The sequence below is a fragment of the Cimex lectularius genome, unplaced genomic scaffold (assembly GCF_000648675.2).
Source record: "Cimex lectularius strain Harlan isolate CLEC.00 unplaced genomic scaffold, Clec_2.1 scaffold94, whole genome shotgun sequence".
NCBI lineage: Eukaryota > Metazoa > Arthropoda > Insecta > Hemiptera > Cimicidae > Cimex > Cimex lectularius.
In genome coordinates, this window is record NW_019392668.1 from 1309964 (window position 1) to 1323310 (window position 13347).

At 37.7% G+C, this 13347-nt stretch overlaps 3 protein-coding genes across 3 annotated transcripts in view; all 3 read right to left on the reverse strand.

The window, feature by feature from the left end:
* Positions 1 to 1566: 1566 nt before the first annotated feature.
* Positions 1567 to 2315, reverse strand: LOC106670278 (probable salivary secreted peptide). The gene is made up of 2 exons (XM_014400462.1): positions 2081 to 2315; positions 1567 to 2010 (listed from the first exon to the last, which is right to left on the reverse strand). Exons 1-2 carry the CDS (start codon positions 2227 to 2229, stop codon positions 1755 to 1757), a joined length of 405 nt encoding a protein of 134 aa, XP_014255948.1. The 5' UTR covers positions 2230 to 2315; the 3' UTR covers positions 1567 to 1754.
* A 6895-nt stretch (positions 2316 to 9210) lies between these two features.
* The window catches only part of LOC106670221 (segmentation protein Runt-like), a 36961-nt gene continuing 32824 nt past the window's right edge, over positions 9211 to 13347 (reverse strand). The window contains exon 4 of the mRNA XM_014400340.2: positions 9211 to 9845. Within this exon, the coding sequence (XP_014255826.2) occupies positions 9784 to 9845 (62 nt within the window). The 3' untranslated portion in view covers positions 9211 to 9783. The remainder of the gene's footprint in view (positions 9846 to 13347) is intronic.
* LOC106670300 lies at positions 12416 to 13328 on the reverse strand. The gene is made up of 2 exons (XM_014400493.1): positions 12945 to 13328; positions 12416 to 12874 (listed from the first exon to the last, which is right to left on the reverse strand). Exons 1-2 carry the CDS (start codon positions 13094 to 13096, stop codon positions 12601 to 12603), a joined length of 426 nt encoding a protein of 141 aa, XP_014255979.1. The 5' UTR covers positions 13097 to 13328; the 3' UTR covers positions 12416 to 12600.

Below are 13347 nucleotides of genomic sequence, written 5' to 3' on the forward strand. Positions count from 1 at the left end.
TTCATAGTTTGTAATTCTTTTTTATAGTTAGCTGGCGTTAAAGGGAGTTTTAACATATGGTCTATGAGCCAAATGAAACCAGCAGTTTTTGTGTCCATGGGGTGAGAAGAATCCGCTGATATCATGGTGTCCGTAGTTATGGGTTTTCTATATACACTCGGCAAAAAAAGTCTGGAACACTTAATTAAGTTTTGCACTTATGCTCCCCTTAAAATAGGTTATTTCCCCATAATGAAACTACTCTTATTTTATACAACAAACATTAAACTTTTATTTTGACAAAATATAACAGTAATGCATGTCAACAATATTTAACTAAAAACGTAGGAAACAAAAAAAAATTTCCTTAATTCAAAAAAAGATTGGAAACACTTGTGTATACAAAGCGTACAACGCATTCCAAGAATAACAACTGATAGGGGAGAAAAAAAAACTGATTATACTCGCAATGGGCACGGGGACGAAGGTTATTGTGTTGCTGTTTGGTCCTTCCCCGAGGGAGAGGATCTTTTCCTTGTTTAGATAAATGAATGAATAATAAACAAAAGAATATTAAAAAAGAAACAATTCTTATATTGAGAAAATTTGGAGTGGCAAGGACTGGTGGCGAAGTTAGGTAGTGTTTTAGTGTGTCAAACGCTTTTTGGCACTCATGATTCCATGTCAAATCTACATCTTTTGTTTTTAATTTATGCAATGGTGAGGCGATTTGTGAATAATTTGGAATAAACTTAGCAAAAAACGCCTAAAAAGGAAAGTGTTTGCTTTAACATTTTTGGAGGGTGTAAGTTTTTTAAAGATTTTACTCTATCAGGATCGATCGTTATACCGCCGTGAGGCCGATAGAGACGCTCATAGCAACTCGCTGCATTTTGCTAAACTCGAACTCCACATTTCGCACCTCGGATTTTATACTGATTGTCTTATCTCTGGTAAACTCGATGCGGGAAGGTAAACAGTTAATGAAATCTTTTTTGTATGAGATATGAATTATAAAATACACTGAAGGATAAATTTAACGCACCACTCAATTTATTTAGTTTCCAATTAAATCCATTATCTTTTCACATTAATTACGGGCAATTGAAAGATTGATTAATTGAAAGTTAGAAAGAAGCTTTACAGAAAAACCTACAGAGATGGGATTGATTGTTCACAGATTGATTTACCAAATCCATTTATAGATACAAGTGGGAGATTATTTCTGTTTTATTTACCAAACAGAAGATAGGATAATAGGAACAAAAATAGGGAAAAAAGGAAGTTTCAGGAAATTTTCGTTATAACAATTCGTAGAAAGGCACGAAATCAAACAGAAAAGACTAAACAAGGCGATCCACAAAAAAAGACAAAATTAGTGTGTTGGGATGGACCATATTTTCAATATATAAATAATAACAGTATTAATGAAGTGTTTTATTTTCTTGTGTACATAGTATTTATTATGAAATTCATTTAAACGGCCATTCCAGCCGGTTCATAGCAAGAATCACAAAAAGTTGAAAATCCGGTTGATACGCAAATTTTATCTTTCTCTCCCCCTCTCGACCCCTCAACATTTCTCTNTTTTCTTGTGTACATAGTATTTATTATGAAATTCATTTAAACGACACAAAGCACGGACTGAAGATCATGTGCTGTCAAGGTATTGTATATTTGGCTCATATACAAATATTTAGAGATAGTTAAAGGAAAGTATCTTCGGTAAAATTCTTTAATATTTATATTAACTAAAAAGCAATTTGATATCTTAGTCATTGATTACCGAAAATCCTGATTACGAAGTCGAGTCCTTTGCCTCTCTGGGACACGAGTTCTAGAGAGACTTCATTGCTTCTAATTCCGCCTGATTTGATCAAAGCGCAGCCGCCTGTACCGTCGGTGAACTGATCTAATACCTCGATGTAACTGATCAACCCTCGGACGTCGCCTGGATTCGGATAAGATATCGGATAAGAGACCTCTCTGAACCATTTCCCACTCACCCTAGGATGTTCCATGTATAATAGCCTGTTGACCGAACAAACACAAGTGAGTACTAACGAAATGGGTTTGGTACTGCTGATAATACTGGACTTACTGGTCCTGGTGAGGAAGTCTTGTACCGAAGAAAGCGTTGTGACTCTTGTTGTGTCCACAGGAGACTGCCAACGCCGGCTGCGGGGCGAGGACGTTGAGGAGGATGGCCAAGAAGAGGCCGATAGAGACGCTCATAGCAACTCGCTGCATTTTGCTAAACTCGAACTCCACATTTCACACCTCGGTTTTTATACTGATTGTCTTATCTCTGATAAACTCGACGCGGGAAGGTGAACAGTTAATTAAAGCTTTTTGTTTGAGAAATGAATTATAAAATATAATAATTGGAGTGTGTTACTCAATGTTTAATTATTCTGAGTTTTTAATCAGCATAAGCAAAGCTTCGATTGTGTGCAGATATTAAAAGTTAATTAAAAACCTAAGACGTTTGTACCACTTTATTTTAAGTGAATAAAGCATAAGTAGATAACACAATGATTCAATGATTTAATTAATAAATGGAAGCTAGCGAGCGGGGAGTCGAATCAGTGTAAATCTGCGGATTGGTAATTTCGTTTCAAATTTTTGAAAGTGATTGTGACTGAAAATTGTGTTTAAAAAAATGGCGTCACGTCCTCATTTCACTCCGGTAAAACAACTACGGTTCACCTGGCACAATTGTAGAAAATGGCGCAATTTTGATGCAGTTTTATGAATTAGTAAAGAAAAAGTGTAAAGTTTTTACAGAAAAACACAGAAAATATTTTTTAATTTAAAATAAATGCTGTCCAATTCAAAGTGAACAAATAAGAGATATCACAAAATTTTATGTGTATCTACCTTTGGTATTCTTCCCATAATCAATTCGTTTTTGTTTCCTAGCAATAACTTCAGGATCAGTTTCTGCCACCTCTCTGCTATTTTAATTATTGTTTGGAGTTCCTCCCAAAGCTTGAAATCCTGATTTCTTTTTGTAAGTAAAAGTGTTGACCTTGGAATCTTACTGGTGCTCAGCATTAACATGTCATCATTGCATTCAGATTTATTATCCAAAATTGTAAAAAAAATAAAAATAAATTATTTGACTCGCCATTTGTTGGAGGTTCACCCTTGGAGTGACTGTTCATCAGGCATTCATTCGGGTCTATGTTGCCCGGGCTAACCAAGTTGAATTTCCCTAAATGGACAGTAAGAATTAAAATTAATTAAGGTTTTTAGTTGAGATAAAAAGTCAATGGCACGAGCGGGATTCGAACCCACGTTCTTCGGCTAGATACGCCGCTGCTCTACCACTTGAGCTATCGTGACCTCCATCCACTCGGACAATAACTTCCCATCTCAACCACACCTTTTGAGTTTTTCCCTCCTTTTTGCCATTTGAATTAATTAATGAATTAAAATGAAGTATACTTCACTAAAGCTCTCTGTGGCCATTTCACTTGTCGCCGAGAACACGACATTTGAAAAATGGCAAAAAGGAGGGAAAATTGAAAAGGTGCGGTTGAGATGGGAAGTTAGTGCCCGAGGGGATCGAAGTCACGATAGCTCAAGTGGTACAGTAGCGGCGTATCAAGCCGAAGATCGTGGGTTCGAATCCCGCTCGTGCCATTGACTTTTTTATCTCAACTGAAAACCTTAATTAATTGTAATATATTAATTGGTGAAGCGGACCACGAAATTAGTGAAAGTAAGAATTAAGTCAACCTGTACAAAATCTTGTCGGTTGTTTTATACTGAGACTTTCCCCGGTGTTGCTTTAAGGTGTTTTCCAAAGTTGGGTAGTTTGTCTGACTTCGGAACTGCGCTGTTTTTAACGTCGATCACTCCACGTTTAGCTGACTCTGCAATAAAGGCTCAGATAAAATTATTAAACTGTGTCTGGTTACACATGCCTCTTTTTGGTTTCTTCAACAATGTTTGCGAAACTTTTACGACACACTCATATAAGAAGTGATCGTAACCATAACACCACCACCGACAAAGTTTCTCTGGAGTGCAAATGTTGCGGGGGTATATCGCTCTCCGGTTCTTCTCCCAGGGTTTGGAGAAATTAATTAAAATTAATTAAAATTAACAAATTTGAGATGGCATAAAATTTTACTATGCTTCGTTTCAATGTAATATATTGTTCAGTCTTAACACCATTTTCGCTAGATATTGCAGTTCTGACCTCAGTATGCTTGTCAGTAAAACGGGCCTTAATCTGTATATCAGTCAGTTCACCTGAATCCTGAAGAACACCGGGGGGAGTGAATGTGACCCGGAATTAATTTATAATATAATAATATATTATAATTATATTTAATTATAATTGTAATATAATAATAAATATCATTATAATTAGGATTGAATATTAGGGGACCCTAGGTGAAGATCAAGTTTGTGCGACCTTCCACAGAAATGCCTGCCCAAACCACCGCCAAAGTTTCTCCGGAGTGAAAATGTTGCAAGGATATATCCCTGCTCTCCGTTTCTTCTCCAAACCCTATCTCGGCCGCCAGAAGACCTCAAAGAAAACCTTGACTCATCCGAAAGCAAGATTTTAACCCAATCTTGCTCAGACCAATTGATGTGATTTCTTGGGAAACTTAACGGAGCTGTTCTGTACCTTGTCAGAAGTTCTGGAAAGTGGTAGGCCTTCTCGCGCGTAATGCATATTGTGAAAATCTGTCTTATTTACCTCTAATCTTTTAAAACGAGCCAAATATTGTTGTAATGTAATCAATGGAGGATTGTCTAAGACAGGGGTGCTCAAACGGTCGATCGCGATCGACCAGTCGATCGCGAGTGCTTTTTGAGTAGATCTCGAGAAGAAAAAAATTTTTAATAAGTAGGTAGGTAACTAAACTACAAAAATGTATTACGTAATAAAATAACACTGCTTGCGGCAAAAGGTGGCTTTATCAAAGGAACGCGCGGCACTTGTCAAAGAAAAGCCGCGTTGTTTCTAGACTAGTAGACAGTACAGTCTAGTCNCTACCTAGGTAGGTAGGGTGTATCGTGTATGTACGACAACCCTGCATCACACACACTTGCAGCCTCTCAGAGTCGATCGTAAGTAGTCTAAAAATATTGAGGTAGATCGCCAGCAGTTCAAGTTTGAGCACCCCTGGTCTAAGAGATAATTAAAAATGTTAAGGTTGGCCACTTGTTTCATTTCAGTGTAGATAATTTTTACAGTTGTATCATGTTTAAACTTTTTTTTTTTTTCTGTTGCACCACGCCGTGCCCGACCTTTGTAATTATACTGATAACAGCTAACTGCTCGAAATATTGAAATGGCTCTTGAGTGCCTATCGCGGCAAGTTTTCTGTGCCGATTGCTCTTGAACGTGCAATGACTTCCCAAATTAGTCTATCTTGTTAAGATGTTCAATTAATTTGAAATGTTTGCGGTGTTGTATAAAACGCGGTGGTTTTGACGTGAATGTGTGTAGAAGCAGTTTTGCGGCTGGGCTACGTGGGGCGCGCTAATAAAATATGCGGAGGAGAATGTGGAAGCGGTGCTGGGAAAAGGGGATGATGATGATAGGTGATGCAGGGGATTGATTGTCGGCCGGCGGGCGATACGTCGTGAGGGCATTAGACGGTCCGGTGGGCCTTTTGTCGCGGGGCATTGTCCCCGGCAACAGTGCACATCTGCCAGTCAATACGTCATAACCTTTCAATTAGGCCCGTGACAACAAACCGGGTCGAGTTTTTTGCTTTGGCCGGCAGGAAAAACCAGATCGGAACGAATATCGGCACCGGCGGCGGGGGGACGGGAGGTTAATCCGGGCGGATTTACGTCCGCCCCGGCCCGTGGAGAGCGTCAGACATCAAGCTATTTATTTATACCGCTATATCAACCGAGGAGCCCCTATTTATTTGTGGCTTACGGCTAGCCTTCAAACCAGAGTTGATTTATGCCCTGCATCAAACGGACGGAGAAAATATGCTCCACCCATTCATTATTGGGTTAAACCCTGTATAGATTTTAAAATGGGGCTGAGGCACACCAGTTTACCAAGTTCTTCTCCATACTACTCTGAATAATTGAAATTATCGACCGTACTGACCAAAAAGGCTGAAAGCTCACTGCTCAATACATAAAGAAAAAAGTTTAATCAACTTGATTAACACGTCAACATAGAATTTGTTTCGAAAGATTATCAAAATAGACAAACAATGGAAGAACAAAAAAGGGTACAACTATTACACACAATTCAAACAAAAACTAATACTAATACGACTACCAATAAATTATAAGGTTTAAATATGAATCGGATTCAATAAGAACACGAATAAAAACCGGATACTAATGAAATATATAACAGAAGCCATCAAAACATCGTAACGAACCTGTTCCAACCCAAGAGTTCCAAAGGTTAACAATCAATAGTTAATGCAATCCACAATTCCTCAGCATGTGAATTGTCAATTCCTTTGGTTTAATGAAAAATATTTGAATTTTCACACAGGTTAGAATTAGTTAATTAGATAATTTCTTGTACATAACGGACTGGGCAAGGTTGTCTTCAACAATAAGGGATCCGGTTCGTCCTCCAGTGTAAATCCCACTGAAGGGAGCTCGAACTGGGGCATTTTACGCATCCCCTGTTTTCGGTAGACTCTTCGGCGCCTGCTATCACTGTACAGACATAAACACGACTCATCATATCATAAACAAACATAACAGCATTCCAATTGGTGATCTCTTCTAGGCGCTCGCTGCATGATATTCTCCTGAGTTGCTGGTTGGCTGTTGCTGCAAGTTATCTCCAAGGGGTATACAATGTGAGACCAACTTCCCACAAACGATTCGTAATTGTTAAAGGCCTTGCCAACTTTATTTAGGATCTGACGAGCACTATGGAACAGATTCCGTCTTGCAGTAATGGAATATTTCTGTCCTCCCTTAGCGCCCTATTGCGCTGAGATCCACTACCAGGCCTCCTGTTGGCGCTTGCAGTCTCTTGAAATCGGGTTAAATCCCGTTGGACCGCGCTCTGAGATACGCCAACTGCCTGTTGATGGTGACCTCGATGACTCATCCTTACAATAATACTGCAATCAGTTTTTGCAGTTAACTGGTGATCGAAACGCCATCTCTGCAACGCATCCCACATGTGCTCAATGGGATTGAGGTGGGTCTCATTGGGTGAAGGGGCAGATGGGAATTTCCCAGGTTTTGTAAACATTGATGAACAGCTATGCCTCTATGATGACTGACATTGTCATCCACAAATCGAAAAGCCAATGATATCCTTGGTTTGAGTGATGTATTCCTCGATAATTTCTTGGTCATAACGGACTGCGGTGAGGTTGTCTTCAACAAAATGGAGTCCACCTCGTCCTCCCGTGTAAATCCCAAACTTCACTGGAGGGAGCTCGAACTGGGGCATTGCACCCATCCCCTATTCGCGATAGACTCTTCGGCGCCTGCTAACACTATACTGACAGACACGCGACTCATCAGTAGACAAAACAGCATTCCAATTGGTGTTCTCTTCTAGGCGCTCGATGTACCATATTCTCAAGCTTACTGTAGCCTTGAGTGCCTGGCAAGCATTCTAAATCAGTAGACGGTTTGGCGAATTTCTGAAAGAATTTGCCACAGCTAACCGTCGGGTGTGAGATAAGCTACACTTCGCGGGCAGCAACATGCGAGTCCTATATGCGAGAATTACTGAACTACGGGCGCAAGTATGTTCCAAGTCTACTGCTTGCAATTGAGGTCGGACTCGTAGTGGTTCGTGGTGAGGCTCCTTGAGAGTAGCCCAGAGGGTACATAGTACCTTCTGGACGGTGGTTTGCATTCCACTTAAACAAAAACCGGTGCCGGCCCGTCTGTCGGAAGTGCCTACACTAGGGGTTTCGATAGAGCTGCCTTCTCTATCGATCGGGAGGAGCTTCGGCTGCGACGCTGGTCGGGCGGTCTGCCGACCCAGCCCTGCAGAAGGGACAAGCGGGGAAGAGCCTTTTTCAAGGCTCTACGTGAAAATCTACGGTATTGCACGCCCCACCGTAGACGGAAACGTGTCGCCTCCCTTCTTGAAAAACGACCCCGTGCTTGCACGGGGGACCGATATGGCCCTAGGGTCTTAAAAGATCCTCATGTCATTCTCAGGAGCTTGAGCAAGATTGGGAACGAATGTACCATATTCTCCTGAATTGCTGGTGGCTCAAGTTTGAAAAATACCTCAAAGTTTGGTTTTTAAGAAATAATGTATAGGTATGCCCCTAAACGTAATCCTAGAGGTTATCGAACTTCACGAAAAGTTCATTATTTATTAAGCTTTGCAATTCTAATATCCATAAAACCTCCTGATTATAGAAGACTAGTGGCGTATCAATTGTTGACATGAGACCAACTATTACGACTCAGGTGGTGATGGTAACTAGAACTATTTGGTTTCAAGTTTTATAAATTTCTTCACAATAAATTGAAGGATTTACAAGCGTTAGATGTTAAAATCGCACATCCCTACCATTTTTCTTCATTGCACCTATAGTTACTCGTGTGGATAAATTTTTTCTAAATTTATCAGATGTCCTGAGATCTTAATGAAGCGCTGAATATGCTTACTAATAATTTTCAGCTCCGATCCATTTGAGAATCCAAACATTTTGGATAGGGAAGGAACGCGAAACCGGTAGACCGTTCAGATGCTCACAACACTCACCATTTTGGCACATTGTACAATAACGACTTCTTAATCAAATTGTTATGTTTCTCTCCAGAAATATATACGTCCACACCCTTAATACTACTTTGACGGGAGCTTTAAAATTAGGAGAAACAGCTTTCAAAAATAAAAAAAATTATAAACTAAACATCTTAAATAGAAAAAAATAGATATCGTACACTTAGTTGCTCTTGAAAATAGACTTGTAAAACTTAACGTATTTGAATTTTTCCATTTGTCGAAAGTTTAAATGTACATGTACGTTACACTATTTCATATTTTTACATAAAAATTGACGTTTATTGTATTTCGTTTTGCGAACATGACCATTCTTTGTTACGTTACCATGTCTTAAAAAAGTGAACTGGTCTATCTGTCTAAATCTACATAAAGGCAAAAGAATACTCTTCACGTCTTTTATAATTCTGTACAGTAGTTTACAAGTGTTGTAGAGTAAAAAAAAATTAACCAGTCACAAAAGGTATTATTAATGGAAAAGCAAACAAAAAAGAAACGATGAGATCATGGAGTTTAATCAAAAGTAGAACTATTGTTTCTAATCGAAAATAATTGCGTAATGGTTTGTCCATTGCGACATTGTTTTAATTGTTGGAAAAGGCGTTAAAATCAACCCAATCGATAAAATCATCGAACTACAAACGTTATACCTTATAATAAAACAAATATAAGCATAAATGTACATGTCTGTAAAATGATGTAAATAGGGAATGAACATTTAAATATGACGAGGTTTCGGCATCTTTTGTGCCATAAACATACTAATTTTTCTAATAAGAATTTTTTAAATAATATTTTTATCGCAAAACAAAATTGTATAAATTAAGTTGACTACTTGTTAGAAGCTACAACCACGTAGCACGTGTATTTAAAGCAAGATAAGTTTAGATAATAATAATAATTTAATTATCCAAATAATCATTAAGTAACGGTCACTAAACACCACACAGATAATAATAATATTCATGTCGAAAGTTTAGTAGATGACAAACAGCTGAGATGTTTTTACTTCTTTTCCGTCTTTCATGCACATGTTTGCAGCCATTCGAGGGTCTCGATCTGTTACAGACTCTCAGCTTTTATATGAAAACTAAGTCGCTTTTATGCTGCGCTAGCCTCTCGTTAGACGTCATGTTGTCAACTACAGAAAATATATAAAACAAACAATACATAGTACATCATCACAACATAGAAATCTGGTTACATTCACTCCTCCAGAATATTTGACCTGACGGACGGCGGGGTTAAGCAACCCCTTCCTTTCGCGCTAATAATTTACTTCCATTTCTATAAAGATAAGTTTAGAAGAATTAAAATAATGATTAATTGAACATGGCAGAAATTGTACAGAAATGCTTTAACAAATAAAAAATTAACAACACAATAAATCCATTTTGGAAAACAAAACGTATACAATAATATCTAGGATTGACTATTCTTTTATAAAATTGCATTGCTGAATAAATAGGATGATTAGCTATGAAACCAAGATAAGAGTTGTTAAAGATATATATGGCAATTAAAATTTGGCTTTTGCCTGAATTTTGGCCCTGAGAATTTCAATAAATGCATCCGCTTATAGCATAAATGAATGGGGTTCACATTTTATTTTCCTTTGACATTTTTTAAAATCACTTCATTCGATGAAGTCATAAAACAATTAACAGGCAAATCCAGAAGTATATAATTTTCAGAATGATTAACTGAACTGTAACCAGAGCATCTAGTTTCTCAGTTTTTCTTTTATTATTTGGAGATAGTGAGATGTGGTCTGGTGTGACATAGGTTTTAGAAAAACATTTTTTTAAACATTACTGTGAATTTGATTAATGATAGCGTAACTGCGATTGAGTTTACATGTGTTTGTTCTGTTGATGCTGTGCTTATCCCTGTTGATGTAAAACATTTCTAAAAAGTTACGTTTATGTTTGTTTTGTTCTGTGCGTAATATTTTTATATTGTTAAGTCCAAATTGTGTCGATTGTTCAAAACGATGGGTAGCCAATGCTGTAGGATTTTCTTTGGGTTTTTTGCAATCATAGATAAATCTAATCTAAAACTCAAACTAAAAATTTAAACAATGTTTATAAATTCCAGGCCCTGAAGATGATCTCAATAAAGATCGAAACGTTGGCACGATAAAGAAAATGTTTTTCTAAAACCTACATCACACCAGACCGCATCTCACGATTTCCAAATAACCATTAACTGTCTCTCAACACCACAACATCTTTGCATCACATTTTACATTATGCAGAGATACATTAATATTAGATTTAGTGACAAAATTGTGTATATTTATCGTATGCATGACCTCCACATTCTAGTTTCTTAATACAGTTTTTTATATTTTTTTGTGTGTCGTAATATCCGTTTACTTATGTTTGTACGTTTGATTTATTCCAGGTAGTGGAAGTCCTCCCGGCCTTGTGGGCGGCATCCAGGATGTGGTGATCCCGTCTGGTATCACGCGCCTTCCTCTTCACCCTCTGCTGCACCCTTTCCCGTTGGCGGCGCAGGGTTCGGCGTTCAAGCCACCGGCCGCACCCCCGCACTCGCCGCCCCCGTCGCCGTCCCCGGACTCGCCGAAGGAGCCGGGAAAAATCACCAAGACCAAACCCAGCAACAGCAAGACCCAGGTGTGGAGGCCCTACTAACACAGGACCATCGAAACCGCTAAACGACCAAATCCCACGACTTTCTTGTGATCAGTATTATTTATTCTGTACAGAAAAATCAGAGTTTATATATAAAGTATGTAAATTTATTATATTTGTAAATACGTACAAAGATTTGTATTATAAAAATGTACATAATTATAGAGATTATTGTAGTTATAAGTGTAAAAAAAAAAAAAAAACACGTGTGTGCTTTCGAAATAATTTAAGCACTGAAATCTAGCAGGTTCCCTCTCACACGTCATGATCTAGTTTCTGTGAACTTTTTAAATGAATGTGCCCTTTTCACTATCGCAATGTTATGATCTTTTGTAAAATTATGATTTTTTACAATTGTGTAATACAATATTTTGTTTTCCAGCACTTCATTTAGAATTTTATGAGATTTTATAAATTATATTGAATGAACTGTTTTAAATACAATATAATACATTTTTAGTATACTACGTGCGTTATTGACATACCTGTTGCAGTATTTCCTCTCCTTACATGACGTCTCACGGTCATCTTGATGTATAAATATCGAATTGTTAGAAATTCAAAAGTAGAAAAGTAAATTTTCATTATAAATTTGTCAATAGTTGATTACAGTTGAAAATATGTTCATCAAACTTACTACATACTTATTTCTTACTTGTAAAGCCGTTTGGTCATCTTTTGGGACTGTTTTGTTGCATATGCCACCATCTTCAGCGGTGCTTTTTGTCTATTTTCAAGTTTTTTCAATTATTTTAATTTTCCTTCTACAATTTTGTTCAAGTTTTGTTTGTTTTTGGAAGGTTTAGTCTGCTCAGGTCATTTTGTTTTTTTATGTGTATTATTTTAATAAAGTGTTCAGTGTTTTGATTGGTATCTTGATAATAAGTTTCTTTTGTGTTTGACATTTCAAGTATGTCAATTTTCCGTTTTTTCTTACGTCAAGAAGAAATCTTTTTTTTCTTTCAATATTTTAATTTCCCTTCTACAAAAAATATGAAAATCGGTAAAACTGTTGTGAAACTTGGTTGGGATTAGCCACATTTTCAACATAAAGTAGTAATAACAACATTAACGAACTGTTTTATTCTTTTATGGACGGCTTACATACACAAAGCATTACATGAAGTCCATCTGCTGTCAACGTATAGTATATTTTGCTAATATATAGAGATTTAGGGTAGTAAAAGGAAGATTTTCCGTGAAATCGTCGAAGGTTAATTCATTCAAAAAATATTAATTTTAAGAAGGCTGCTTGGGTTTACCGTATATACTGACGACGAACTCCATCCCTAAGCTCTTCTGAGTTCTGAAGTGTAGAGTGACATTATCGTACCCAACTCCGCCTTCTATGAGGAAGACGCAGCCGCCTTTGCCGTCGGCCGTCCGATCGGACGCTTCGATGTAAGTTATGTTGCCTCGGATGTCGCCTTGTTCAGGATAAACGAACGGATATGTGGTCGATTTCTTTTGTCTCGGACCCACCTTGATGTTTTCGCTGCGCAAGAGCTGTTGCCTGTGGGACGACCGAACGGAAATGAGTACATACAAAATTAGTTTTATATTGCTGAGAATGTCAGACTTACGTATTGTCGTCCGGTTGTTTTGTACCGAAGACAGCATTATGTTGATCATTCTTTCTACAGCGGCGGGTGGTCGACGCTGACTGCTGGGCGGAGATATTAAGAAGGATGGCCAAGAAAAGGCCGAAAGAAACGCTCATAGCAACACGCCGCATTTTCCTACCATCGAACAACTCCACACCTCGGTTTTTATACCTATTGACTAAGTAATGATGAAACACGGCCCGGGAAGGTACACAATCAATGAAAGGTTTTTTTGTTTGCTGTATGAATTATTCATCGAGTATGTCAATTCAATGAACCTTCAACTATTCTGAGTTTAAACAGGAAAAAATTTCTGATACGTGCAGCTTTTAATAACTTTTAATTCACAGCCTAATACGTTTGTACTATATTATTTAGAATA

What these genes read in the sequence shown, in the direction of transcription:
- LOC106670278 (XM_014400462.1), bottom strand. Translation starts at nt 2,229, where the DNA reads ATGCAGCGAGTTGCTATGAGCGTCTCTATCGGCCTCTTCTTGGCCATC. An exon ending in AGACTTCCTCACCAGGACCA is followed by an intron (nt 2,011 to 2,080) that starts GTAAGTCCAGTA and finishes TTCGGTCAACAG; the next exon opens with GCTATTATACATGGAACATC.
- LOC106670300 (XM_014400493.1), bottom strand. Translation starts at nt 13,096, where the DNA reads ATGCGGCGTGTTGCTATGAGCGTTTCTTTCGGCCTTTTCTTGGCCATC. An exon ending in AAACAACCGGACGACAATAC is followed by an intron (nt 12,875 to 12,944) that starts GTAAGTCTGACA and finishes GTCGTCCCACAG; the next exon opens with GCAACAGCTCTTGCGCAGCG.